The 27,407-nt window shown below is 42.6% G+C and overlaps 1 protein-coding gene across 2 annotated transcripts in view; it reads left to right on the top strand.

The window, feature by feature from the left end:
* The window catches only part of sgsm2 (small G protein signaling modulator 2), an 82,049-nt gene that overhangs the window by 46,474 nt on the left and 8,168 nt on the right, over window positions 1–27,407 (top strand). Inside the window, exons 3-17 of one of the 2 annotated variants that reach the window (XM_041940355.1) lie at window positions 1,141–1,309; window positions 11,114–11,281; window positions 14,531–14,598; window positions 16,158–16,306; window positions 16,408–16,542; window positions 17,993–18,117; window positions 18,281–18,348; window positions 18,691–18,854; window positions 19,736–19,868; window positions 20,144–20,278; window positions 23,673–23,847; window positions 24,141–24,205; window positions 25,176–25,321; window positions 26,739–26,867; window positions 27,172–27,354. In XM_041940355.1, the coding sequence (XP_041796289.1) occupies window positions 1,141–1,309; window positions 11,114–11,281; window positions 14,531–14,598; window positions 16,158–16,306; window positions 16,408–16,542; window positions 17,993–18,117; window positions 18,281–18,348; window positions 18,691–18,854; window positions 19,736–19,868; window positions 20,144–20,278; window positions 23,673–23,847; window positions 24,141–24,205; window positions 25,176–25,321; window positions 26,739–26,867; window positions 27,172–27,354 (2,012 nt within the window). The remainder of the gene's footprint in view (window positions 1–1,140; window positions 1,310–11,113; window positions 11,282–14,530; window positions 14,599–16,157; window positions 16,307–16,407; window positions 16,543–17,992; window positions 18,118–18,280; window positions 18,349–18,690; window positions 18,855–19,735; window positions 19,869–20,143; window positions 20,279–23,672; window positions 23,848–24,140; window positions 24,206–25,175; window positions 25,322–26,738; window positions 26,868–27,171; window positions 27,355–27,407) is intronic. The other variant, XM_041940354.1, reaches the window with a different exon arrangement.

Here is a 27,407-nt window from a genome sequence, read left to right as displayed (position 1 = left end):
GAGGGTGCAGATGGTTCTGAAGATGGAGATTAGGAGAGGCAAGGAGAGCTACAGGAGGAAGATGATGTGGAAGATGCAGTCATCTACCTGCTCCATCATCTCTCGTTGGTCCTGTGTGTAGGACACTGTTTTTGCGACACTGTGGTGGTATCTGCAGTCTTCTATGCAGTGGTCTGCTGGGGCTGTGGAAGCTCTGAAAGGGACAGCAGAAGACTAAGGGAAAGTTTCCGTGAAATTTTCCATTTTGGACACCTCACAAGCTTTCCTTTAGAGGCGCTCTTCTCTAATGTCAAGTTTGCACATGAAAAATTGTGCATTGAGGGCATTTTGAATTTGGAATGGCAGAAGTATTTAATTTACCTTTTTTATTGATGATTTCTGTCTTCTGATGTCTTTTATTGCTTGCTGTATTTAACAATTTAAATTCCCCAGCACAAGATAAATAAAGTCTTGTCTTGTCTTGTCTTGTCTTGTCTTATCTTATCTTATCTTATCTTATCTTATCTTATCTTATCTTATCTTATCTTATCTTATCTTATCTTATCTTATCTTATCTTATCTTATCTTATCTTATCTTATCTTATCTTATCTTATCTTATCTTATCTTAAGCCAGGAAAATTGCTTGCCAGTGGTCTGTACACTGCAGAAGGAAATGCAAATTAACATAATCTGTTCATCACATGCTATTATCACTGCCTCCAGCGTTTGCCTATACTGCTCATGCCTAACAGCCGGGGCCAGTACGCTCACACAAGAAGCACAGTATCCTTAAAACATGATTTGAGGTTTTTGATTTTATCTGCCCCGTAGCCTTTCTTCTTGTTTCACCCTCAAGACAAATGTTGTTTTTAGGTCCACCAACAGAAAGGCAGTCTCATATTGTGGCGTGTGATGAACAGTGCAGCCTTGAGGGGCGACTTGTGGGCGTTACTTTGTTCGTAAAGGTAAATTAAGATGTCCTTTGCTGATGAGCGCAGTGAATGTTTTAGGCTTTGCTAATAAACTCTCGTGCCTGCTTCCTTCCTCATGTTGGACATTTTACTTCTCTCTGTACTTCTCAAGTCCATCTCCGTCCTTTTGCCTTCCTCTCCTCTCTTGTCGATATTAGCACTCCCAACTCTTCTCTCCTCTCTCTCCAGCTGCCATCGAGGCCTGCCTCGGTCACCTGCTGAAGAGACGGGCAGCTGGTTTTCTCCGCAGCGACAAGATCGCTGCCCTTTTCACCAAAGTCGGTAAAGTGTACGACACGGCCGCCGAGGTTTGCCGCAAAGTGCAAGAGCAACTCCAGCAGCAGGCCGATCTCACCAGGTTGGTCACAGAGTTCTTCGCCTCCACACCACCGCCGTTTTTACTTTCTTAACTAACTGAGCTCATACAAAGCTGAGGCTATGTGACAGTGAGTGAGCGCTCACTAAATGCCGTTCAAGAGACAGTTTTGATTTCACATTCAAGTTTCAATTCATCCTTTTCTGATTGGAGTGTTCTCACAAGGGACCACACCTGACACCACGATCAGAGTGTAATCCGTGCAAATTGAGTGAATGCGTCTTAATTAGAGAGGAAGAGACGCTCTTGTCCATTACAGCCCACTTTGTGATAGAGGATAATAAGACTCCTAGTGTAGCTTTAATTATGCACTAGAATATCAACTAATTAACATCAGCCATGATACATTTACTATCAGAGTCCGTTTTGTACACCGTGGACACAATAACACTAACTCTATAATACATCCTGGCATTGGTTTGATGGCTTTTTCACAGCAGACGTTTAAGCTTGTGATGGTGAGCTAATAAAGTTAAATGTATTTTTTGTGCTAAACACACATTAAACCATATATAAATAAAAATGAATGATTTTAATGTGAGGGCTTGCAATCACTGTGTAAAACACATGCACATCACTTTTGTCCAGTCCACACAGTAGTGTTGTTTCACAAGGACTCACAGCTACTCATGCTAAATGAATCTAAAACAGGGAGATCTTTGAAAGGGAGTGTTCTACAGTTTGGATAAACACTTGTGAAACAGATCAGACCTGACATGATCTACCAACTGAATCTCTCAGCAGAGGTTGTTCTTTTTTGTTGGATGTGTTCATTTTTCATGGGGGCTGCATTGGTATTTCATCCAAGCAGCACCAGCAAAATTAGTCACATGTTCACACATATTTTCTGTGCTGTTACCCAACTTTCAACATTTCAACATGCAATAAACTTTCCAGTACAGATTGATCGAAAATAATTTGCTTTATTTTAAAGATTAGACAACATTTCTAAATTGTTGAGACTTTCAAGGAGTGTTAATACAGGGGTCTGGACCCTTCCTGAGACCACTCGACACCTTCACACTGCTGTTACAGTAACATGTTTTCTCTGCCAAGGTGAAGTATTTATATTCATACTTTTATCTCCATGTAAAACACACAGCTACAGACACGCTCCATCACCAGCAGACACAATCTCTGAGTGTTTGTTTGCTCAACAATCTGTGTACACACTGTGATAAGCTTCAGGGCTGTTTCGAGGTGTGTGTGTGTGTATGCGTGTGTCATCTATGCAGACATGGCAGGGTTGGTGTGTTTACTTGCATATGTTTGCATATGTATTTGTGCATCTATGTGTGTACACACAGAGTATGATAAACTGCTTTATCTGCAGGCACTTAGGTACTAGCCAAGCTGTTTGCAAGCCCATTAATTGTCCATTAGCCTGAGCCACATGGCTACCACTTGTCTCTCCAGGGCTGCAGAGTTTTCCAAATGGAGGAGAGAAAGCTTTGGGCAAGAAACACACACACACACACTCCCGCACACACTTCCATGTCTGCATAGATGATGCAAAAACAATAAAACCAGACAGAATGTGTAGCGAGATGTGAGACGGAGCAACATGGCTGCGTTATGTGATGTAAATCAGCGGAGTTAAATGTGTTTGGGTACGCTGGGCGCTCAGCTCTCTATCTTCATATCAGTCTTCATCTGTCTCATCTCATTGGCCTTTATTTCCCCAGACAGACCGCACACAACATTAAAGCTTATTATTGTGTATGGATCTGGTTTGCACAAGTCAGACCCCTCCACCAGAATGCATACATGCAGTCATGCACACTTACACAGACATGTTCCCACCCTGCCCCCCTCTCATCCCACCTCAGGGCTCTCTCTCTCATGTAGCCTGGTTGGCATGGCAACGTGGTTTGCACCACTGGCAGCGACAGAGGCAGAGAGCATGATGGGAAGCAAGAGACAGAGAGAGACAATATGGGCAGACATCAACAGTGGAGAAAGAGTTACTGTGGTGAAGTGAATGGTAATTACAGCAGAGCAGGACTGGATTGCCTGGATGTGTGTGTGGGGAGGGGGGGTCTGTTTGCCAAAGGCTGCCAGTGGACACCCAGCTCCTTGTCTCTGTGATGTATTCCTTTATAACCTTCCTTCTCTAACTCCTTTTTTAATCTTTTTTTCTCACCAAAGGATATAGTGAGAAAGTGATAAATTACCACCTTCCTTCCCTCACTCCATTCCACTCCTTCTCCTCCTAACACGCAGGGTAAAGAGCAAAACCAGCATATCATCTGCATTCATTTCCTACCCTGCAGTGCTAGCAGCAGACCTGCTGTGCCAACAGCTCTCATACACATTACAGGATAATTACACTTTATTACAACTGGGCTCTTACTTTCATAGGTATGTATTCACTGAAGGAACAGTTCAGATCTCTGATGTGGTGACACCAGTCAAGCAAAATCCAGTGGGACAAGAAACATGAATGGTCACATGGTCAGATGATTAGATGGTTCGCCAGAAAATGAGGACAAATGGTAAAATGATCACCCAAACTGCAGCGTTGAACAGAGTCAGTGGGAGAGTGGCTGCAGCTACTGGTTGACCAGTACTTGCTGTGTGAGGTACTGCTGCAGTTCTCTGTCTCAGTGTTTGACAGTGTGTTTAATATCACTAGAATGAAAACATTTTAGGAAGAGCTGATTACTGAAAATGACATTTGTTGTTGAGCTGAAATGAGTTGATCAACTAAAAAAGAATCAGCTGCAGCTATAATGATTGCTGATTTTTAACTCTTTGTCAAGCAGTAGTGCTGGCATTGGCTGCTTCCAGCTTCTCGGATATGAGAATTTGATTCTTTTCTTTGTCATGTGTAACTGTACACTGAATATATTTGGTTTTGAACAAAACAAGCAATGTGAATCACCTCGTTCTGTTGGAAATTATAACCGGCTCATATATTATTGACAAAACTATTATTCGATAAATGGAGGAAATTGTTAGTTAATTCATAGCTGCAGCTTGTTGTCGACTCTTCATTAGCTGATTTTTTCCAGACAGATGGTCTGCACAGAGCTGGAAGTCAGAATCACACATTAAATAATTTGAGGGAAAGCACCAAAGTGTTATAGTTTTGGGATTTGCTAATTCTGTTTCGTGTTTTATTTTGACGCTTACTCTCCTCATTTGTCATGTTTTGTTTTACTTCCTGTTTTCTGTGTCACCTGTGATTCATTAGTGTGTGAGCCTCTGGTGTTTAGTCCATGTGTTTCCCTCTTTCAGTTGTCAGGTGCTCTGCGTTTGTTGCTTGTGTTCCATCCCAGTTAGCTGTCTTTAGGTCTTGGATTGGCCTCAGCCTGCTTCTTCCCCTCTAGCTGCCAGTCTGTCTGTGCACTGTAATCTGCTTTATTTTAGTAAAGCTCGCTTTCTTTTGTCCGCTGCTTGGTGTTGTTCATTTGGGCGCGGCCCCTTGCTTCCCTGCATACATGAGAGTGTGACAAAAAGGTGATAATAGATAAATTAGAGAAATTAGAAAGTAATTAATTATGTAGGCTTAATTATGTTATTTAAATCTGATAAACAAAAACTTTGATATTCACGAAGGGTAAAATGTCAGATTTTGTAGGGAGGTGGGCTCGCTACATTCATTCTTGCGTTTTACTCTTAGGGACAGTTGTGTTGTGTGTTTATGCTTACAGTATAAGAGCTTGCCAGGCTAGCAAAAAATTAGCCCACGGACGCCTCAATAGTGCCTCAAGACCCTCCTCACACTTTACAGACCAATTTAGCAACATTTTGTGGTCACTTTCAAATAAAGCAGTTTAGACAAACTGAATAAACTGATGGTTTGTTTCCAACCTGTCTGGTGGTCTGACTTCTTTGTCTTCTGACCTCTGCAAGTACTTTGGTGACTATTTGATCATAACTGATCGAAATAATGACCCAAATTCTGATATCTATCAGCAGGTCATAGCTAATGTAGTACATCCTGTAACTGGAGGACACCATGTCCACAGCTCGTCACAGGCCACATCACATTTTGTTAAAAAAGCCAATAGCTGATGGAACAAGAGACCTCATGTATCTCTTGGTGTCTCCTCTGGGGAGGTAAAACCTCCACCCTGATGGAGGCAAATCAAACTCACCATATAAAGGGTGCTGGACCTGAGCTTGGCAAAGATCATTTAAATTTATACACTTTCCCAGTTTTTCCCAACAAGTAGACACTGGCCATCAGGATATATCTTACTTCATTTTCAGCTGGAGGCTAATTAGATTTGAGGCCACATTATACTGTAAGTGTTTATCAAATCGTCAACCAGTGTCTAAAACCCCTTCCCACCTAAAGGCCCTTTTCCTTCACACACGTTTGGGCAGCACTTCACTTCACAGTTCTTTCCAAGCATCCTTAGCCCGTTACACCTCTAACACACTGTATCCATACACCATAATCTACACACACAGATCAAATACTGTTTCTTTAAAGAAGAAGCTGTCAGAAAATGTCAGCGGGTCCCTCCATATGAACAGATGTAACACATCACCAACCTCCGTACAACAAACCCAGCAGCTTCATAAATCACGCTGACATGTTCCTTTTCACATTCACATTCATTTATCAGCTCAAAATGCAATCTTTGTCTAATCATTGTCATCAATTGTAGTTAGCTACATGTTGACATTTGTTGACATTTTGAATTTGTAAAGATCAATGACAGCGCGGCATGGAGGAGGAGAGGCAGCCCACCGTAGGAAGGGATGTTTCCATAGAGGAGATTTACACATTTGATCAAACCCTCTGTGATTACATAGAGATTATACACTCTGAACAGATGCTTAGACACACTACATCATCATAGAATACATCATTTCATTCAGTGGGTGCCTTTCTGAATGTTGTGTGCACAATGGTGTAATGTTATATTCACATTTATCTCTCTTTATTACTGTAGAACTTCAAGGGTCGGTCCAAAATCTTAAGCAGCATTGACAATGACTGACGATGAATACATGAACATACGATAGTATGTTCATGTATTAATTATGCTCACTCAGCTAAAATCAGCAGCTCTAATGCAGTCATTCAGAAACTTGGGATTATCTGTCCTATGTTTTTATCAAGCATCAGTTCAGGTCGAGCTTCTGTAAACGATCCTCAGAATTGAGCTCTAACAAACACGCAGATGCATTTTCTTCCTCATAAAACACAGAAACCCCACAGGTTTTGACCCTGAATAATGACGTCCAGTGGAGAACTGGCCCTGCACAAATATTTCTTGCACAAACACGGTCCACGTACCGTAAAGTCTAGACAGGCAAAAAATAGGATGGTGTCAGTATACAGGTTCTAATATGATAAAAAAAATAGAGGGATTTTTAAAAAGATCTTATTATTGTAGTCATCAGAAAAGGAAAATCTTTGTTTTCCTGCTTTCATCTCAAAGTGGCTAATCAAATAAACAAGAAAAAAAAAACAAGTCTTATTTCTGTTTTTTTACATTTTGTCCATTTCTGACTTTTCTTCAACATCTCCATGTGTAGACAGTGACAAATGTGATCAGACACTTTAATGATTTTTGCAGAGAAGCAACGTTCATGACAGATATTAACCTTAACTAGCCAGTTCACTGGTGATGAACAAAACCAAAAAACGTCTTATTGCTGTAGGTGTACTGTATTTGTTTGTATGTTTGTTTTCCATAAAATGAAATGATGGTGCACAGGCCCATTTATCTGCCTCTGAAGTTCTCTTATTAGTTTCAGATGGATGTATTGCACCTATACTCTTTCCAGATAACGAGGACTATCTGATAATAAAGAATGAGGATTTGAGGATAACATGCCGGTAGAACAATTCATTTCACTTCATGTAAGTTTGACTACAAAAGTCAGGTACAAGATGGAATTAATTGCTTTCTGTGGATCTCACAGTTGATAGCTCTGATAGATCAGTAAAAGTATACTTACCCACATTACATCAATACAATAAATAACACAAGCAAAAACAGATGAAGACAATTGACAGCCTTGACTGAAAGTAGCTTTTAGTCCAGTCAGACCACAGTCACTGATTTACAGTCCCATCTTAACCAATGAATAACCCATGTAAATATTTACAGTAGTAATAGTGATCTCTTTATAGCCTCTCCCGCTGAAGCACAGTGACTGCATGAAACTTGATGTGCGATTGAATCACCATGGCAACAAGGAGGGGATACAACAATATCATAGCTCCTTTGAAAGAACTGTCATATTGGTTGCATTGGGGTATTGACATGTTGCTATGAGGATACGCAGGTTGGTTTAAATGCAATCCTCTTTCAGCAATGGGCTGAATGAACAGCATGAACCTATTCAAGTTTATTCATTTAAAGAACATTGTAATGTTAGAGCCCTTTTCAGATTTCACAAGGTAAATGCTGCTGAACTTCCAGCACTGAAACGTGTTCCTGCTTGATGACGTGGCTGTCCGCCTTGATGTGGTTGGCTGGTCTGTGTGGTGGATCAGGTTGGTTACAGCAATGCACATTGGTTTGATTGGCAGATGAGAGTCGACAGCACTCAGTGTCTGACTTGACACTGCCCAATGAATGGAGTCTGTAGATGCGCCCACAGCTCCTTGTAAGCCATCCTATGACTGATGGTGTTGCACTCAAATTTGTCCCACAGCGTTGCTGACCCACGTTGTCTGGAGACATGTCAAATGTCTGTTATTCCTTTTATATGTAAGCTTCTTAACAAAAAACATATATCTGACTCTTTGTGATCACCAACATTTTGATTAGTAAACTGTAATTTATTTCATATTTTTTCTCAGTAACTGCAACAGACTCCAGTTGCATGTATTTTTGTTACGGGTAACAAGTTACTCCCAAACACTGTTTGGATTGTGTTGATTGGTTTGCATTCATTTGGTACATTAGCAACAGCAAGACAGACCCGGCGCCCTTTATCTCATGTACCTGCAGAATAGAAAGCATCAAGAAAGAAAGAAAATAAGTAAACACAGAAACAGTACAATTTTGAGTATTATCAAGCCACTATCATGTTTTAAACATAGATAAAACAAGGAAGTGGCGTGGAGATGGTTTAAACTGAAAGGTCACAGGGTCATTATAATCAAAGTTTACTCTTATGGGAGCACAGATGTGTTCAGCCTCTGCTGTAGCAATCTGTGAGATAATGAGAGGTCTTGTTTGCACAGTTGACATTCGACCGGGCACAGGAGATCAGGCCAGAGGGTCACCAGGCCAACAAACAGACTGATGGTATCGCCCTATGGCCTAATGGGGCAGCAGTAGCTCCATCTGTAAGGACTTGGCTTGGGGACCAGAGAGTGGCCAGTTGTAGTCCATTCTTGACCAACCAACATACATTTTAACCAGCCCTAACCCACAGCCATAGAAATTTTATAGGAATACTACAGGCAGCAATGTGTCTCTATGATCCTCTCACAGTTTCCTGACAATACGTGTCTACTAGACACATGAAAATAATACTACTCTAGTATATAGAGTATATAGACTACAATATAGTATAGAAGAGAGTATTTATAGTATATATAGTTTAGAGAATATTATAGATCCAAGGTACTGAGAGAATTAATTATAAATCTGTCTGTGACTTCAGCACCATGGACAGCACCATGGATTTATCAATACACAGCACAGTCAGACTGCTGATATTTCACAGTTATGGTGTCATAGATTCACTGATCAATTCAAATATGCACAGCCCTCAGTCTGATAAAGGATCAATGAGTCAGGCAGACTAGACTGACATACACAACCGAACAACCCCTCTGCCCCTGCACTCTCTCTGCTACTAAGGGATGGAGAGGGGGATGCTTTTTGGTCATTTTGCTTTGAGGGGGGAAGCCATCCCCACTCAGTCGCCCCTCAAATCGCCTAAAAGGTAACAACAAAAGCGACATATACGGCAAGTTGAAAAAATATATACAGAAAGCTGAAAAATGCATGAAGTATACAGGAGAGAGCTCGTGTTTCATGTCAAAAGAATTGTAACACACTGCAGGTTTTATTGAGAAAGGATGACCCTATGTCTTATCTCTGACATCATCTTCATGCTCCACCTCTCCCCTGGAGTACTGTCACTGCACACACACACACACACACACACACACACACACACTTCTTCGAAATGGTATGGGACTGCAAAAATCGTGACTTAGCTGAAACCCCCTTTCACACACACACACAGACACATCCACAGGCGCGCTGGGGGATTGCTAACATCGTGACTGTGGCAGCCCCCCTCAGCAGAGACACACAAACACAAACTCATTAGCTTGTTGAAGTGGGTGTGTGTGAGTGTTTTTGTCTGATTTCTGTAGAGATCAGACTCAGTCTGGAATGAAAGTGCTGCTCTCTTCAGCCTGCCTCCATATTCATGAAATACCTCAGCCAGCTGATTACTGACAGAAAATGGCACCTTTTGTCTGACAGGGTTCAGATTCACTAGAAACCAACCGGTGAACAGCTGTTAGAAATGATCATGAGTCGTAATGAACAACTGTACGTAACAAGCTGTTAAAAACACTGGTGACTGTTCTTCTTATTACACTCTTAATTCCTGTCCTGTCTGCTTATGTTAGACCACAACAGTCATCTTTACATTAGACATTCACAGTTAATGACATCTTCATTTAGCTAATGGACACAATGATGATTGAAAAAAACATTTTCTGCACAATATCCAGCTTTTTTAGAATATGTTATGTATCAAATATGATCTGCTGTTTGGGAGGTACGTACACTGTTTGTATTAAGGAGGAACACACACACACACAAATCAAGATGTACTCAGACATGTTGAATTGTTGAAGTGTCCCTCTTAGTTTTGATCTGCATGGTTACTGCGTGATTTTGTTCACAAGAATGACTGCAGACACTGATAGATGCTGCCATGCCAAAAATAAATTAAGAATCACGCTCAACTAGCCTGTCTTTTACAGTATGTAACTGACAATTGATCAATGAAGCGATTTGAATGTGCTTGACAGCAGAATGGTTTGTCTTCAACAAAATATAGCGTTCATCACAGCAGGTAGTTTTCAGTGTATTTTGTGTGGTGTCTGTGCAGAGGGGTGTCAGTGTGGGTCTGCTGTGGCAGAAAGCTTGTGGAAAGATTTAGACAGCCTTATCTTGAGTTTAAATGAAATACTGACACTGACTACTGACACCAAACAACCATGATAGGAAGATCTCAGGGCAGGGGGATTTGTGGGTCGCAGCAGGGCCCATTGTGTGTCTGTGCCCAGGGACCCCACTGCATGAAAAGAGTCAAACCTGGAAACAACTGCAAACATAACAGACTTTTCACACAGGAAGTTTAACCTCCATCCATTTAACCATCCGGATCAATATGCAGTTTTGGGAAGAGGCACTGTTTCGGTAAAAGCATGTATCACCACATCGTCCGATCCATCCATTTGTCCACAAAACAAGTTTATTTTTCAACTGTAAAGTGTCCTGCATAGTGTACATCCTGAGTCAAGTGAAAGTTAAGGGATTCTTATTAAAATATTTTGTTTGTCTTATGTTTCTGTGTTAGAAAATGAAATAGGAGTTATGATGCTGGCCATGTAATTACAAACCTCATTTCCTGTAAACCTTTCTACTGTATGCTGTCTAACAAAGGCAAGAACTATGCCCCAAAAATTCAACACAAAAGAAAACCAGTAAATGTGTTGTAATCTGATTCATTTGATTGTTAGATACTCATATCAGCGTCAGACTCCAGAGTCCTGTGTCTCTGTAGTAGTGGTTAGCTGTTAACAGTGTTTGCTTTGTGTTTGGTGCCCTGCAGGAGAACCCAGAGCGTGGGCCATGAACCTCTGAGGAGACAGGGCTCCTCCACCACCAGCCGCCCCCCACAGCCCCTCTCTGCCCAGGCCATCAAACACATCTGGGTCCGGACGGCTCTCTTCGAGAAAGTTCTGGACAAGATAGTTCAGTACATCGTGGACAACTCCAGGTGATTGGTTTTATTCTCCGCTCCCTGGCGCTGCACCGCAGTGACTCACAGCACTCCACTCCGGGCTTTGTTGTAGCTGAATGATGAACAGTCCATTGAATTACCTTTTTATTGTTCCGTTTGCTCCTGTGTTCGCTCTGTGGTTGCTTTGTTCTGTGCTGTGTCTGGCTAACAACCCCTGTGTGCTTCAACAAGCTGTCCACACTCTTTCTGCATCAGCCAGAGTGAAATGATGCACCAGCACTTCACTGATCAAAGCCTCAAACATGAAGGATACTGCTGGGGTTCACAGGCATATGACGAGTTTAGTCACACTTTTTTGTTGTAGTGTCGTTGTTCCTGTTGAGAACTGGGCAAATATAGAAAACATCAAGTTCAGAAGACTGCAGTGTAGTTAATCTTATCTGATCCATGGTAAATGTCAAGTTTCTCTGACATAAAGAGCAAGTGTTCAACAGTCACAAAGCAGGAAATCTATCACAGACAACACCCTCCATAGATCTGCAGCCTGAATAATGAAGCAAGTTTAGCTAAGTCTGGCTGTCTCTGGCTTCACTGCGCCTGACATCAGCGCTCCTGGACAAATAATATTACAAAGCTGGTTATCAACTGGCTGTTAAGTCTGGGTCGTTCCTTTCCTGCTGTCAGCAGTATCAGCAACAGCAACAATGTGCTTCAAATATATGAGACGGAGTGATGATATCTGCGGGGGAATTTGGTTACTGTGGCAGCAGAAAGGGATTTATTTTTGATTAGAAACACAAACTAGGATATGTACAAATACATATATGATAGATACACGCATAAACATCCCTGCAGACCTACACAGAAAAGGGTGTTATGGGTAACTATCAGTGGTGCGAATTTGTGCGTCAAGCAAACCGATCGGTTGATCCAACTCCTGTTGTGAGGCAGGTTCAAGTCAGGGAAGAAAAAGATAGAGGAAATACAAATATAATATACGTTGTACGCACAAGTATATGAGACAGCCATGCAAACATCTCAGAACGACATCACCTGTGTTTCAACCTTAAGGCTATAAATACATGTGGGAGGTCTTATGTAGGCCTGTTTAGATGAGGCTGTCAGTTTCAGTTTGTTCAGTAGTCGAGAGTGAGTGTGGAAAATAAATGGATGATCCAAAGTAACACATGCAGAAGCAAAAAGGACAACCACAGATACCCTGTGCCAATATATATATATATATGTGTGTGTGTGTACATATATATATATATATACACACACACATGCACATATATATATATATATTTTTTTTTAATTAAAGGCAATATTCTACTTTCAATTTAATTAAAAGTTAATAGGCACAGAGCTGCAGTAACAGAATAAGAGTATAAAAGCATCTGCACTGGCAGGAGTCCAGCCAGCAATAACAGCACAACTGATGTGGGGTCACGCTACGACCCCTCCTTCTCTGCCTGCCGTGGTTCAGCTGACCTCTTATTGCAGCCCGCAGGCAGGGAGGGTCATTAAGGTAATGTGGTGGCACCAGCAGCCTGCTCTTATTGTCTTTCCCTTTTTTTGTGTAGGAAGGTTCCTAAATGCATGAAATGACCCAGAAGTGTCTAAGTGACAGCCGTGATCAGAGCTGTTTGAGTTCTCTGTGAAGGAAAGGTGCTTCAGTGCTTCCTTTCTTAGCGCCTTCAGTGAAGGATACACTGGACCATCGTTTTATGAGAGGAAAGCCAATCACAACAACAAACTATCAATAAGCCACATTACACTCCCACAGCCTGTATCAGCCAGAACAACTTCAAAGCACAATCAAGTCAGCCTTTCAGGGTGTTTACTGAGCTATTATATGCACAGACTCATGATCAGACCATAATCAGCAACAGTCTTTCAAGAGAAAGGGAGAAGAGACGTTTTCAGCCGGATGATGTTTTTAACCAAACATGGCTGAAACTGACTGATGATGTGTACAGTCGTAGGTTTGTTGGCCTAACACACCTACCTGGCATAAATTCCAGAATTATTTTCATACAATCAGACTAATTTGAGAATGTTTTACACTCCAGCAAACTTGAACACCATCATGCTGTCTGTATGATGGTGCCGCCACAGCAACTACACAGCCAACAGCACTGAATTAATGAGACCTGCAAGCAGATGAAGAGGCAGAGAGCGCCGGGACGCGGGCTAGAGATGTGACCCATGAGCAGTTCATCACAGTTTCTAATGATGCAGAGCAGCGAGGATACAGACGTGTCATAGAGGACAGAGTCTATATAACATGGACTCCAGTCTGCAGTGACACTTCACTGACAAACCACACAACTGTAGACCAACATTAGCTTCATGATCAAAGAAGATCACACCAGCTCTCTGTCTCTCTCTCTCTGTCTCTGTTTTTATAATGCCTGATAGGGGGCGCTGCAACCCATCTACACTTCTACTCCTACTATATTCCCTTTAATATTTCAACTCCAACCATAGTAGTGAAGTAATATTTTTCCACATTTATACAGCCTGCATGAAACAACAAGAATGCACGAGACAAATTGTCCAAGATGCACTTTTAATTGTCCATCATCAGAACATTGTGGTTTCACCACAGCAGACTCACGTCAATAGCATCTGCTGTCACGTAATGACTGAGCCGAGTGTAAGTGCAGTCGGGTTCTCTTAGCACCACAGCTGTCTTTTCAGTCCTCAGGAATTCCTCTTCACGTCTTTCCTTGACCTGTCCTTTTTATTTTTGACTATTCAGGTTGCACAAGCTGTAATCGTCATTATTCTGCTGTTAGTGCGCTGAAATAGTCTCTCCTCTTTGTTTGAAATCGCAATTTTAACTCGGAGTGCAGGCGTGCCATGGGTTACCATGGTGATCTGCCTGTTTGACAAGTTAACCAGCTTTGTGATACCAGACATCCAGAGTTAAGCCCAAAGATAGATGGCTACTGATCTCAGTTTGTGACACAGCTCCCAGGATGCAATGCAGCCATTAGTTTCGAGTGAAGGATGCTGATATGAAACTGAACATCTATCATCCAGAGCTGAATTACACCAGTTTCGAGCCATGTGCTGTGTATCCCCATCTGTGCCTGAAAGAAGAAAATTCTGCCCTCTTCTCTGGAGATTGTTGAAAGGCTTTCTGGGAGTATGTGCAGATGACAAGATACTTTCCTTTAACCTGCCACATACAGCCCAGGAGGAGTCCTCATTAGCAACAGATGACATTTAATCAGGTTTTCCTTTGATTCACTTTTTTCTGTGTGTTTATCTCTGCAGTAAATACTATGAGAGGGAAGCTCTGATGCATGACTCAGTCTTCGGTCCCATCTTGGCAGCTCTACTGGGTGAGTATGTTACACTGTGCTTTAACTGCCAACGTTTCCAAAATTGCCAGAGGCCAGTCACAAAACATACCAAACCACAAAATCCAGAATATACGTTCCAACATTCATGTAAAATCTACTATTAGGTAAACAAATTCCAGGAAATGCAATAATAAAAATGACTCTCAGAACTATTTGTGAGAGCACACAGTTTACAGCCACCTCCACTCAGAGCGTGGCAGCAGGAGCTGGAGGCAGGCGGCAGGGAGGCAGAGGACCCAGGCACAGAGTTTAATAAGCAGAAACAGAAACACATGGGCAGTCAGGCAGGAACACAAAACAAACAGCTTAACAGACTAAAGCAGAGAAAACAAGCTGAACAGTGTGACAACTGGCTGAGGAAGGAGAAGCTATATATTCACACCAAATAATCCACACTGACTAACAAGGTGCAGATGAGGCAGATAGCAGCTAAGGAGGGCTGATGAGGGAGTCAGCAACATGTGTGCAGAGCAGAGTGACACACTGAGGACACCTGGTGGACAGAAGAAGCACTGTAACAGTAACTGTAACTACGGTGTGACTGTTTCCTCTAGTATGTAGTGCATATATAACAGAGATCACCTGCAGCATGTACACATAAAACACTGAAGTGATCTGGTGCTATGAGTCAAGTCAGTTCACAATAGTGATATTTAGATGTTTATCTGACATTTGTTTCCATATTTCTAAGATTACTTTAAAAATACCAGCTGTACTTAAACTGGAATTACTTCTATGATTGTTGGTAAGTTTTTACCATCACATTTATTTTCTCAGTGAGTTGCACTTTCCAAATAGTCCTGGCGCTTAAAGGATTTGCCTGGTTATATTCTATATCCTACTACAACAAGTTCAAAGTCTGATATCTTATTCCTCAATTGCTGTTTAAAAGCACATCACTGAGCCACTACGTTTACATGCGCACTAATATTCCACTATTATGAAGATATTCTGAATTTGATATGTAGCATTTTCGTGGAATATGCTGATATTAGTCAGGTTTTAGGAGCATTCTTTGGACATGTGTTCAGCACATTCAGAATATGTGTCTCAACTGGGGATTTCACAGTAGTTTGCCACACGCGGCCACCTGCCTGTTTACGGTCAGCTCTATGCGTTGCCTAGACAACAGTCTGCAAGGCTGGGCCAAAGACGCATGCACAAAAGAAAATCCCAGACAGGACAGATTCGATCCAGATGTGTGTATATGGTCTATGTATGTGCAACATGAAGGGCCGAGAACTGGCATTTCATCATACAAGCCTGTGTTGTGAAATGACAAATAAATGAATCTTACACTCTCATATAGATAATGATTTTGTACCATTAGAAGCTATTTCATATATTTCAAGTCTTATTCCAATTTCCATACATTAAAAAGACTGAGCTCTTCTGTACCTGTTAGTATAAGTTCAGTATGGATTTGTTTCATTTAAGTAGTAAACTTTGGACAGGTTTAAACTGAGGAAATCCACAGATGAAATATCTCGATAATGGATCTGTTACTGGGTCTGCATGTGTGTTTGCTGTGTTCTCAGTGGGGCCCTGCGCTCTGGAGTACACCAAACTGAAGACGTCAGATCATTTCTGGACAGACCCTTCAGCCAATGAGTTGGTCCAGCGCCACCGTATCCACGGGGCCCACCGGGGCCAAGACACCTCAGCCGGCCGCCGGCCTGCTCTCGGGGTGAGTGTGGAGGTTCTTTTAGATCAGCCGCTTCAGTCCTCAAGTGATCGGAGGATTTTACGGTTGTATACTGTGACTATTCATTAACTTTTCTTTTCTAGATCCGCAAGAGGCAGTCCAGTGGCAGCATGTCAGAGGACAGGTTTGCTGCATCAGCGAGGGAATATGTGGAGTCTCTTCACCAGAACTCCAAAACACACCTCCTCTACGGCAAAAACAACGTCCTGGTGCAACCGGTACGACTGCACATTTGAATATTAAGTCCATACCAATCATTATCAATACCAACACAGGTCTGATCCTGTATCTTTCTCATAGCTCTGGGTGGTTCTGCTTTCGTAACAGAGCATTGTAGAAATTTGACATTGGTGTGTTTGGAGAAGACAAGGATCAGGCTTTATGATAGCCGATACTGATCCATTAATTATTTCCTGGATCCCAAATTCCAACTCTGCAGAACTCTCGACATACGTGCCTGCGTATTTCTCACTTACCTTTAGTGGAATCTAGCTATGTTTTTGTTTCGTTTTGGTTTCATTCATTCATTTCATTGAGATTTTTGCCTCCACACTAATACAGTGGAGGTCAATGGAATTTCTCTATGCATTAGAAAAAATGCTTTCGTAAGTATCAGGGACAATGACTATTGAAATCTTAAAAGGTAGATTATTTGACAGAAATAATCAAAACTATCAAAACCATCCTGAATGGTTGGATACTACAAGAGGTAAGTGGAACATCTGAATTTTGTAATTTGGGTGAACCGACCCTTTACTGTATGTTTATGAGGATGCCAAAGAGCACACATTGTCCAAGAGACTCTGAAAGAGCTCAACTCCCGACTTCATGTACGACATTGTATGTATGTTTTATAAATGTTTGAAAAGTAAATGCAAGCTGTAGAAAGCAAATCTGGCACAAGGAGGTCAGAGGAGTCAGCTCAGCATCCACATGATACACTTGATAGTTCAGTGAATGAAGTGCATCTGACGGCTGCGTTATTGAGTCAATACAGTCTGTTTCTCAACAGACAATCACCATCAAAGCAGGCATATCAAACATGCTTGTGATCATAGAAAGCATGTATGTGCTGTCACACGTAAATTCATCTGAAGTGAACACTGTCCTACATGTGCTCTATGATTAAATGAGATGTAATATCAGTAGTACAGCTACAATGTGTGTGCCTCTAGCTCCTGTCTCTTCATCTTGACTTCATGTAAATTCTTGGCAGGTCACACACAGACAGCACTTTGCACCCACTCAGCTGGTGTACAGATACATAGCAAATGAGGGTTATTTGCCCCCACACACACACACACACGCATAGTTTATATGTGTGATCTTCCAAATGAAAGCCATCTTTCTCCTGCCTATAATGTGCTCTACGCTGCCAAGTAGCTTCAGCATGTTTGGCCCTGGGAATGTATAATGAGCACATACTTGCGTCCCACAAAGCTTAGCCTTTGACAAAGCCATGCTTTCACACATGGCAGAGTGCACGTACACACGAATCCAGCACTCACTGTACGCCGTGCATGTGATTCTACTCTCTGCCTCTTATATTATGCCATTTTCAGTTTCTGCCTATAGATAAAGTAACACAGAAAACACATGCACAGTATTAAGGTTGAGCTCAGTTTCACGTCACGTCCTTCCCTCTTCTTCCTCCTTCTCCCACGGCAGAAGAAGGACATGGAGGTGTTGCGTGGCTACTTGTCCCTCCACCAGGCTGGGGATAACCTCACCCTAAAGTGGACACCCAACCAGCTCATCAATGGAACACTGGGAGACTGTGACCTGGAGAAGAGGTAGCCCAAACACACCCACTACATATTCATACATATGTATAAATTATTATAAAAAATGTGCATTTAATTACACAACAATGATTTGAGATGCAGCAACTGCTTCTGAAGCCTCATTTTACACATTTACATACTGTACTTATCCGCATGTTTCCTTCTCTGACAGTATCTACTGGGACTATGCACTGACCGTCCCTCTGCGCCAGATAGTCTGTATTCACTGTCACCAACGCCGTGAGTACACATCCTCATTCAGTCATCTGTGCACACACAGTGTCATCACTGTGCCCGTCAGCTCATGACAGCATCCGTCATAAAGGGTCTGTGTTTCATGGTTTACATGTCTTGATAGAGTGTGTTTGTTCATTTCACTGTTCATTTTAGTGCCTGTCATGTATCTTGGTGATCACTTCTTCACCTAATATTATTTGTCTGTGTGTATATGTGCATACACGCTACAATTGTTTAATCTATAACTATAATGCAAAATTGTTTCATTTATCAGAAGCTTACATGATCCATTCTGTCCTGTTTCCCGTCTCATTTATGTATAATGCTGTCTTCACTACATTCCAGCTGACTGTGGTGGTACGCTGGTTCTGGTCAGTCAGGATGGGATCCAGCGGCCGCCCCTCCACTTCCCCCCTGGTGGTCACCTCCTGGCCTTCCTCTCCTGTCTGGAAACGGGACTTCTTCCGCGGGGTCAGCTGGAGCCGCCGCTCTGGTCCCAGAAAGGCAAGGTGTGTCACCATGTCACATCTGTATTCACACCTGACCTTCAGGCCTCATGAAGTGAAGTGTTGATGCTGCACCCAAGATGCACACACATTCATAGAGCGAGAGCTCTTCCACTCCAAAACAAAATACTGAACAACAACCCATCCGAACTAGCAACCTTTCACCTTTCTGCCTTTATTGTAGATCACATTTAGGAGCTGAATTCACACCAATGGCCACAGATATACAGTGTGACCCGGATACTTGTAGACAACATGTAGACACTGTTATGAGTGATAAATTACTAAGGGGGTCTTAACAGAGATGGCCATGTTTGCTTCCCTAATGGAGATGCATCAGTAATCATGAAACCTTCTCCACACACAAAGTACTTAAATTCCCTGAGGAATTTTCTGGGGCTTTTTTTCATTTATCATATTTTTTTATTTTAATGAATGGTCTGATGTTGCGTTCCGGAAATATACTGTTGTGTATGTAAGTCACGTGACCTCTTCAGGTCAGGTTGTTAGTATTTGAGAGTTACCTTTTGTTGCCTTTAGGGCCCCCAGCATGGTAAAATGTGGAGTGCAGCTTGTTTGTTCTCTGCAATATTATATTTTAAATATAATTTGGTCTTTCTTATTTTGTGTAAATGTAAAAGAATATCAATATTAGCACCTCTTCTCCATTGTTGACTGTGCCACAGCTGCAACAGCTGCAGCAACTTACCAAACAGCATAAAAATAATCTTTATCCAAAGCAGTGCTGCCCTTTCACTGACTTCCATCCAAAACGTTCTGGTATGTAAGAACGTTTTGGTACAAAAGGCTTTTTATGATAGGTGAATTTCACCTATCATAAAAAGCCTTTTGTACACCTTGATACATTGGCATGTGTTCTGCAGGGGAAAGTGTTTCCCAAGCTGAGGAAGAGGAGCAGTGCTGCTAGGCTCATCGACCAGGACAGGAACGGCGAGGAGCAGACAGCTGCTGACTACGTGTTTCGCATCGTCTACCCTGGATATCGTTACGATGCCAGTAAGTAACACTTTTACGCTGTCATGCACACTGGTCCTAAATATCCTCATGGCTGTAATGGTCACACACAACAAAAATTCTCTGATTAATGGTCAGCTCTGTCATTGCTTTTGTCTTATGGAAATGAAGTGCTGTATATCTGCTTGAATTTTATCTCCCATGATGTGATGACAGTCCGGGTGTAGTGTGGTGTCTTTTCCCACGATGCTCTCCCCGAGGCCTGTAGGGTGGCACTGTTCTAACTGTGTTCTCTGTTGTCCCACTGGTGCAAGCAGTCACTATAAACTACCACCACACCACGGGCAGCCGCGCTCCGTCGCTGGACGATGACGAGGAAGAGGAAGATAGGCTCCATGCTATGATCTCAATGATCTGCTCGCGGAACCTCACAGACCCTAATGTCATGAAAGGTTTTTATCACCTTAACACACCCACCCAACCCCACCGCCCCCTCCCCACTCCTGAGACCTCACCCCGGCTTCAGACGTCCCTCCTGCATCCCACCCCGTCATGCCCCCTCAGGCCCTCCTCCCCTCCCCCTCCGACCCCACCTCCCCCAGCTTCGTCTGCCTTTGTGTGTGCTGCCTGAGGCCGAGCCCAACAGTGTGGAGAAGGCTGGGGTTGACTGTGTGAACAAGGACATGGGGAAGTTTTCTGATGGCAGGATTATGCACTTCATGTATTAGCCTTAGTGAAAATGAAGAAATGCTAACAACGGTGAACTGACCCTTAATAAGTGAATCGATCTGAGACCACAGCATACAGCAGATACGAGAGTCACCGAGATGATTGACAGCCTCTAACTGCCTCTGACTGTACCAATGGGTTTGATTCAGTTTAGGAAATGTGCTCCATTGCTGTCCAGCACAAATCAAGATGCTTTAAAGAGCAGAGGTGACTGTTCTTTAAGGGAAAAAAGACACAGAATAGAAAAGGAATGGGAAAAGTTACTTCCTGTTTTTTCTGTGATTTGAAGGGACAGGAAGCAACAGGGTTTGAATTAGAAATGTGGCCTTGATCGTATCCCTGAAAGTTCTCTGGCAGCAGATAAACGTCATTTTTGTCGTTATTCAATGTTTCAAAGAGAGGAATGAACGTGACCAACACAGAGGATTAGCGCAGAATTAGCAGTTAGCAGCACTACAAGCTTTTTAGACATTTCCAGCCACACTTACTTCTCCTCTCATCAGCTTTGTTTCCAGCCACAGCAGCTCTGGTTTTCATCAACCCACAGTGTGACAAAGTTAGCAACTAGCTGCTGGGGAAGGCTAGCGTGTAGCTGCTAAAAGAAGCAGAGTCTCAGGAGTTGGTGGAGACCAAAACAGAGCGTAAAGGATGCTACTCTGTCAATGCTACTCTGTGTCCGCTGTGTTTAGTAGCTGTTTGCTAACGTGTTAGCCAGAAATATGTTATGAAGTGAAAGGAAGTTGTGTTTTCAGCTAGTTCCTGCCCCCCAAGTGGACAAAAGAATCCATCAGTGCAGCTTTTACGGTACCAACAACAGGTTGTTAATGCCATTGATGTTGAAAAATGCTATATTTAGCATTAAACATTGTGTGGAATTCCTGCTTGCTGCTTACTTTGTAGCCACACAGAATAATACAAAGGCGTATTATTCTGTGTCAGCAGTAAAGCAGGCTTTAAAGTTCACAACATGTTTCACTCAATGTCCTCCATGGATCTGTCAGCATCTATTATCAAAGCCTCGTGTTGTTCTGTGTATCAAGGTTTCATCAGACCCTAATGTCACATTTGAAGTGTAGCAGTGAGCTGTCAGGAGTCCACCAGTGTCAGGAGGATGAGGAGCTCGAGCCAAAAGACAGGAAGGCTAGGATACGGAGCAAGTCTTCATCGCACACCGTCTTCATGCAGCAGTTACAAACAGCTTGTCAGTGGGCAGCCAGGTGTATCCTTTTAGTTTAGGATTATCTCTAGAGTCAAATAAAACACAGTCTCAGGCATAGCCTAATCCAACCGTTCCATTACTCAACGATGAAATACATTTTCAGCTGTTCTGGCTCAGTTTGCTGTGTAGGTTCCCCTTTGGCTGTTCTATGAATGACCCTGGAAGTGAAGAGCTCCTGGACTTTGTAATTTGGCACAATAATATCTTCAGATATTTTCAGACATGCGGTTAATGCCACAGCCGTCGCCGACAGCCTCCCTCGGCACCCTCCCTGCTGACTTTCACTCCCTCTCTCTGTAGCTTCTCCCTCCCCCCACCAGTCAGAGACACAGTTTAATCCATTTGCTCGGCAGGGCTGCTCGCGCTGGAGACACACACTGTCAGATGAAACAAACACAGCGACCGGACACATCTGTCACCTGCTGTCAACACCGGTACACAGCTTCAAACTTCCCCAGGTCTCCTCGTTTCTGGCCGCTTTGCATTGTGGGATTTGCAGTGCTGACTGCCTCACACTTATGAGAGGGTACAGCTTTGAAGCACGCCTCAGCACTGTTGGGTTTACACTGCCGTGGCCAAGAATCACTTTGATGATTTGCTTAGTTTTGTTGCACTCCTTTAATTTGACTTAGTTCTGTTTCCTTCTTTTTGTCCTTTCATTTCTCACTTGCAACATGCTTGACAGTTTTTGCATGGGAAATATGCACCCGTTTCATCGTTTTTTAAAGAACAACTATGTGTTTCTGCGTATTTGTGATGGAAAATCCTTTCTCACAGTCTCCTCCTCTGTTCCTTTTGATTTCTCTCTCTCTCCTCTGACTTCCTCAGTTGTCTCTCCTCTGTTTGTGCAGTCGTTTGCTGCGATGCTGTTCACTGTAATTCTTCACTAACCCCGCCACCCCCCTCCTCCTCCCCTCGCCCCCCCTCACCCCTCTCATTATGGTCTTGTGGGGTTCCGCAGTAGTAGAGATGTGGAGTCCTTGTGTGAGCAGGGTTGCATTACTGATCCCAAAAACAGTTGTTTATCACGTCTAGACCTAAAGTAAAGAGGGGGGAGGCCAAATGTTGGTCTCGCTCCAGCATTTTTTTCTGTTTGCTTTTTTTCGTTCTTAATATTATTTGTTTTTTGGGGGTTATTGAACAACCAAAGCGCAGCTTCATATTTATGACAGGTCATCAGCTCCAACCTGAAGAATTAAGGTGAAGAGCATTTATTTAATGTTGAAGTTTTTATGATTTTTTTCCTCCCCTTTGTGTGCCCTTTTACTGGTGTCCATTTGTTTTTGTTGTTTATGAGGTCATTTCGTTTGATGTCTGTTGTCTTGTTCTGGCTTTATGCATCCTGCATGGCCTGAGCGTCAGCCTCGTCCCTGCCTCCTCCTCTTCTGTCAATCCTCCACCTCCTCTCTTGTCCTCTTCTCTCCTCTCTCCTGTTTGTCTGGAGCGTCCCTGAGCTCTGCTGTCTCCTCTGCCTCCCCTCTGAACGAACGGAACCAGCATGGCTTCCCTGCATCCTTCTCTGCCTGTCTCTCCCACAGCACCGTTCCCGCTTCCTAAACCGTCCCCCTTCACTTTTGGTTTCCTCTCTACGCTTGTTTTTCCAGCTCTCACATGTAACATGAGTGTCAAACTTTCATCCATCTACTCATCTCTTGATGTCATGAATAACAAAGATCAATACATGGAAAGATGTATTTGTGGTTGAGCTGAGGGACCTATGTCATAATATGTAAGGCACAGAACATAGCCAGTGTGAAGCGGATTTAAAGGCTCTGAGACTTTTAAGTAACACAGAGTGTAGTCCATGAAAACAACAGCGTCCATTTTGTTCAGAGCACTGAAACCTCTCTCTGTCTCCGTCTCTCTCTGTCTTCTCACTCTCGCTCTCTCTGCTTTAGACCACGGGGAGATGATGGAGTTGCAGGGCTTTGGAGGCAGCCCGTCGTCGTGGCAACAGGCAGAAGTAACCACTCACGATTCACTGTGCCAGTCCTGCTCCATGGCCGGTAGCAACGTGTCATTCGACTACCCGGCCGGCTGTACCTGCATACACAACCCATCAGACATTCACACGTATGTCCTCAGAATGAGGGATTAAGAGATTCAAATCAACCACATGTTGCATCTTATTTCCGTCTTCTTTTCTGAGGGAGTATTTGGGAGTTTTTAAATGGAATTCTAAAGAGTCTGACATTGAATGGAGGCAGCATGCAGGCAGTCCATCTATCCATTAGAAAAAGCACATTAAGGCACTGAAGTTATTGCCTCAGCTTCAGCTATTGTTGTGGTTCCCTCATTAAAAGCAAATATTTCAAAAAGGAGCCTTTGGATGGGCAGTAATGGCTGGTTTCTTTTCTTTCCACCAGTATTCCTCTTAAGATGCTGTGCCAGAACATGAAGCGGCAGATAGTCTCTAGAGCCTTTTATGGATGTAAGTGCATCGAGTTACCTCAGTGCAGTATTCATACATTCATTTTTAACTCCTTTCTGAATACTATGATTGTGATATACAACACACTTTAACCACGGACACCTAAACTCCTCTCTTACACAAGCAAAACTCAATTACTATCTTCAGTTTTAGTCAGTACGGTGACAATTTTATGCAGATATAAATAATGTAATGCAAGTTAGCCTATCAATACTCTAAAAGCTGATCTCGGTCAGTTTTCAGTTTGCTCATATAGAGATCGTTTCTATGCTCAGCTTTCATTTAATCATTTATGTGTAACACACACAAGTATAACAAGCATAACACACAAACATTTTAATATAGTGAGAATAGGATATAGAGGATAAACTATATATATATATATTCTGTTTAGGTAACAGCAGTTCCCGCTGTGCTTTAGGTTAATGTTCCACCTGCAGCCTACAGAAAAGAGAAGCCAGTTGAGAGCACAGCTGATTGTAAAACCAATTAATGTGATGTAAAATAATAATGTACAACTCAGTGCAGCTGCTGCAGCTGCTGGAGGCAGTAGTAAGTTTGCAAACTGTGAGGAAATATCCCTCTGAACATGTCAGACATGTAATAAAGACGGTGTAATACTGTTTTCAAAGCAGAGCTGTTTTTAATTACAGCTCAGTCTGAAGAGCTTATTGTATTACCAATAGTTAATTAGTGAGTTTATTGACCTCAGTGTAACAAAATACAGCTTTAGTTTTCGTATAAAAGCAGGCTCACACAATATTCCAAATACATTACAGTTCTGACATCACATGAGTGTAGTAGCTAAGTAGCATTTTTAGTTTACATATAGAACTTTTATTATGAAACATAACTAGGAATTTTGTGTTCCTGGATGCAGTGACTGAACATGCTAGAGAGAATTTGACTTGACCTTATGAATGCTTGGTCTCAGCTGTGTGTGTCCGCCCCTGTCTCACCTGTCCATCAGGGCTGGCCTACTGTCGACACCTGTCCACCGTACGGACTCACCTGTCAGCTCTGGTCAACCACAACATCGTCCCCCCAGACAGACCCTGTGAGGCATCCGGGGGCCTCAGCAAGGAGGTGTGGAGCAAGTACCAGAAAGACTGCAAGGTGGGTGTATGGCAGGGAGGTTTGTGCCGCAGCTGACAGTGAGGCAGAGGAGAAATGAAATATAGGAGTGGGATTGACCTCTGCCAGCAAGCAGCAGGAATTACAGTAACATAACAAGAGTCTTAATCTTCCCCTTCCTGCTCCACCTGACACCCCTTCACCCTTTCACCTGCAGTTAAGAGCCAGAAATCACAGCAGACTGCCAAGTCATCCTTGAGTCATTGGCATAGATATATTCTGGTTATGTTCTGCTGTGCAAGTCTTATTTACAGTAATATGTTGTAAAGTGAGATATGCTGATGCAACCTGTGTCCCCAACAAATGCACTGTGCACTCCTCCTGTTTGAGTAACACTAGCTAAAAAACACAGTAGACAGTTTTTCAGGAAACGACTCAGCCTTTTTTAGAAAATGAAACTATAACTGTAACCTGTTATTTAAGGTTTACAGCTTCAGTAACAGTCAGTAAGCCACAGAAAGCACCGAGGGAAGGTCTAAGAGATGGTTGTTGGTTGCGGTCTCCTGATGGGATTGCTTCACAATAAAGAAAATATGATAATGACAGCCTTGGATCAGCGTTACTGATGCATCAATGCTTGAGGTAGATTAATGTATAGAAGTAATTCCAAATATTTCAATGTCCTATGATCAATGTTTTGTTTGAAAAAGCTTCTGTCTGTCAAGTAAAACATAGAATATTCCCCTTTGAAATTCAGTGAAGTAGAAATAAAATGAGGTATAAAATGGAAATACCCAAGCACCTTAACCCTTCAGCACTGTTTTGGAGCAGTGCAAGGCCTCACGGTGCTGTGCAAACTCACATCTGTGTGTATGACTCTGTTGTTGCTTTGAAAATGAATATGTAAGTGCTGATTGTCACAGTTCTTTATACGCCAACACACACTGCTGATAGTATTTAAACTTAGTTAAAACTTTCTCTAACTTTGAATTAAGCTTCAGTTACCTCTTAGTTAAATGTCTTTCTATTATTCTGTCGTCCCTCATATATAATATGTCCTCCTTCGCTGTATATTCATTTTAAGTCAGGGATCATGTACAGCTCTTGCAGCCCCCTCCTCCACTCTAATGCAAATTTAATGAGTTTCAGTGAAATGAAGTCTCATTACATAGTGCACTATGATACCATCGTAGCTATTAAAGCAGCCACTGTAGTCATTCATTAACTCCAACAAAGTCATCATTACTAATTTACAGTCTATTCATATCTGTGTCCTTTATCTTCTGCACTCATCTGTGTCTTCCTCTGCATGGACTGCAATAACTCTTTCTCTCCCTCCATTATTGATGCACTTCCTCTTCCTCTCACCTGGCTTCTTCTTCCTGTCATCTTTCTTCTTCTTTTACTTTATGTTCCTATTAACCTTTCTGTGTGTCTGTGTGTGTCTGTGTGCGTGCAGAACTATAAGGAGCTGGAGCTGCTAAGGCTGGTTTATTATGGCGGAGTGCAGCATGACATCAGGAAGGAGGTCTGGCCTTTCCTGCTGGGGCACTACAAGTTCGGCATGGGTAAAAAGGACATGAGCCAGGTACAACGCACACACACAACCACACACACACACACACACACACAGTCATGTTTCCATCACTTCATAGGACATTATACCGACTTACTATGCATTAATTTCATGGAGACTAACCATAACCACTACTTGCCTAACCCCAACCTTAACCCAAGTCTTCACCCTAAAATCTAATGAGTTACATTACGGGGACATTGTGAAAGTGTAAACAGATGTATGCCTCCACAACATGAGTAATACATGTCCACACTGTCTTAATTTGTCTCTTAATTTGAAAAGCAACGTACGATTGCCTTTTCTTCCTGTTAAGATCGACGCGAAGATCAGCGAGCGCTACCAGCAGGTTATGCGGGAGTGGAAGGCCTGTGAGGTGATCGTCAAGCAGAGGGAGAAGGAGATGCAGTCGGCTATCTTTGCCAAGCTCTCGTCGGGCAGCAGCATCGACAGCCACGTCCTGCGACTCGTTCACAGAGACTCCACACTCAGCAACGAGGTGAAGAAACCCGCCACAACATGACATCCGCCCAACAAACATGTGCCTCCTTG

Source organism: Chelmon rostratus, chromosome 7 (assembly GCF_017976325.1).
Source record: "Chelmon rostratus isolate fCheRos1 chromosome 7, fCheRos1.pri, whole genome shotgun sequence".
Classification (NCBI taxonomy): Eukaryota; Metazoa; Chordata; class Actinopteri; order Chaetodontiformes; family Chaetodontidae; genus Chelmon; species Chelmon rostratus.
The sequence above is the reverse complement of the archived record's forward strand: the minus strand, read 5'-3'. Positions and strand labels throughout refer to the sequence as shown.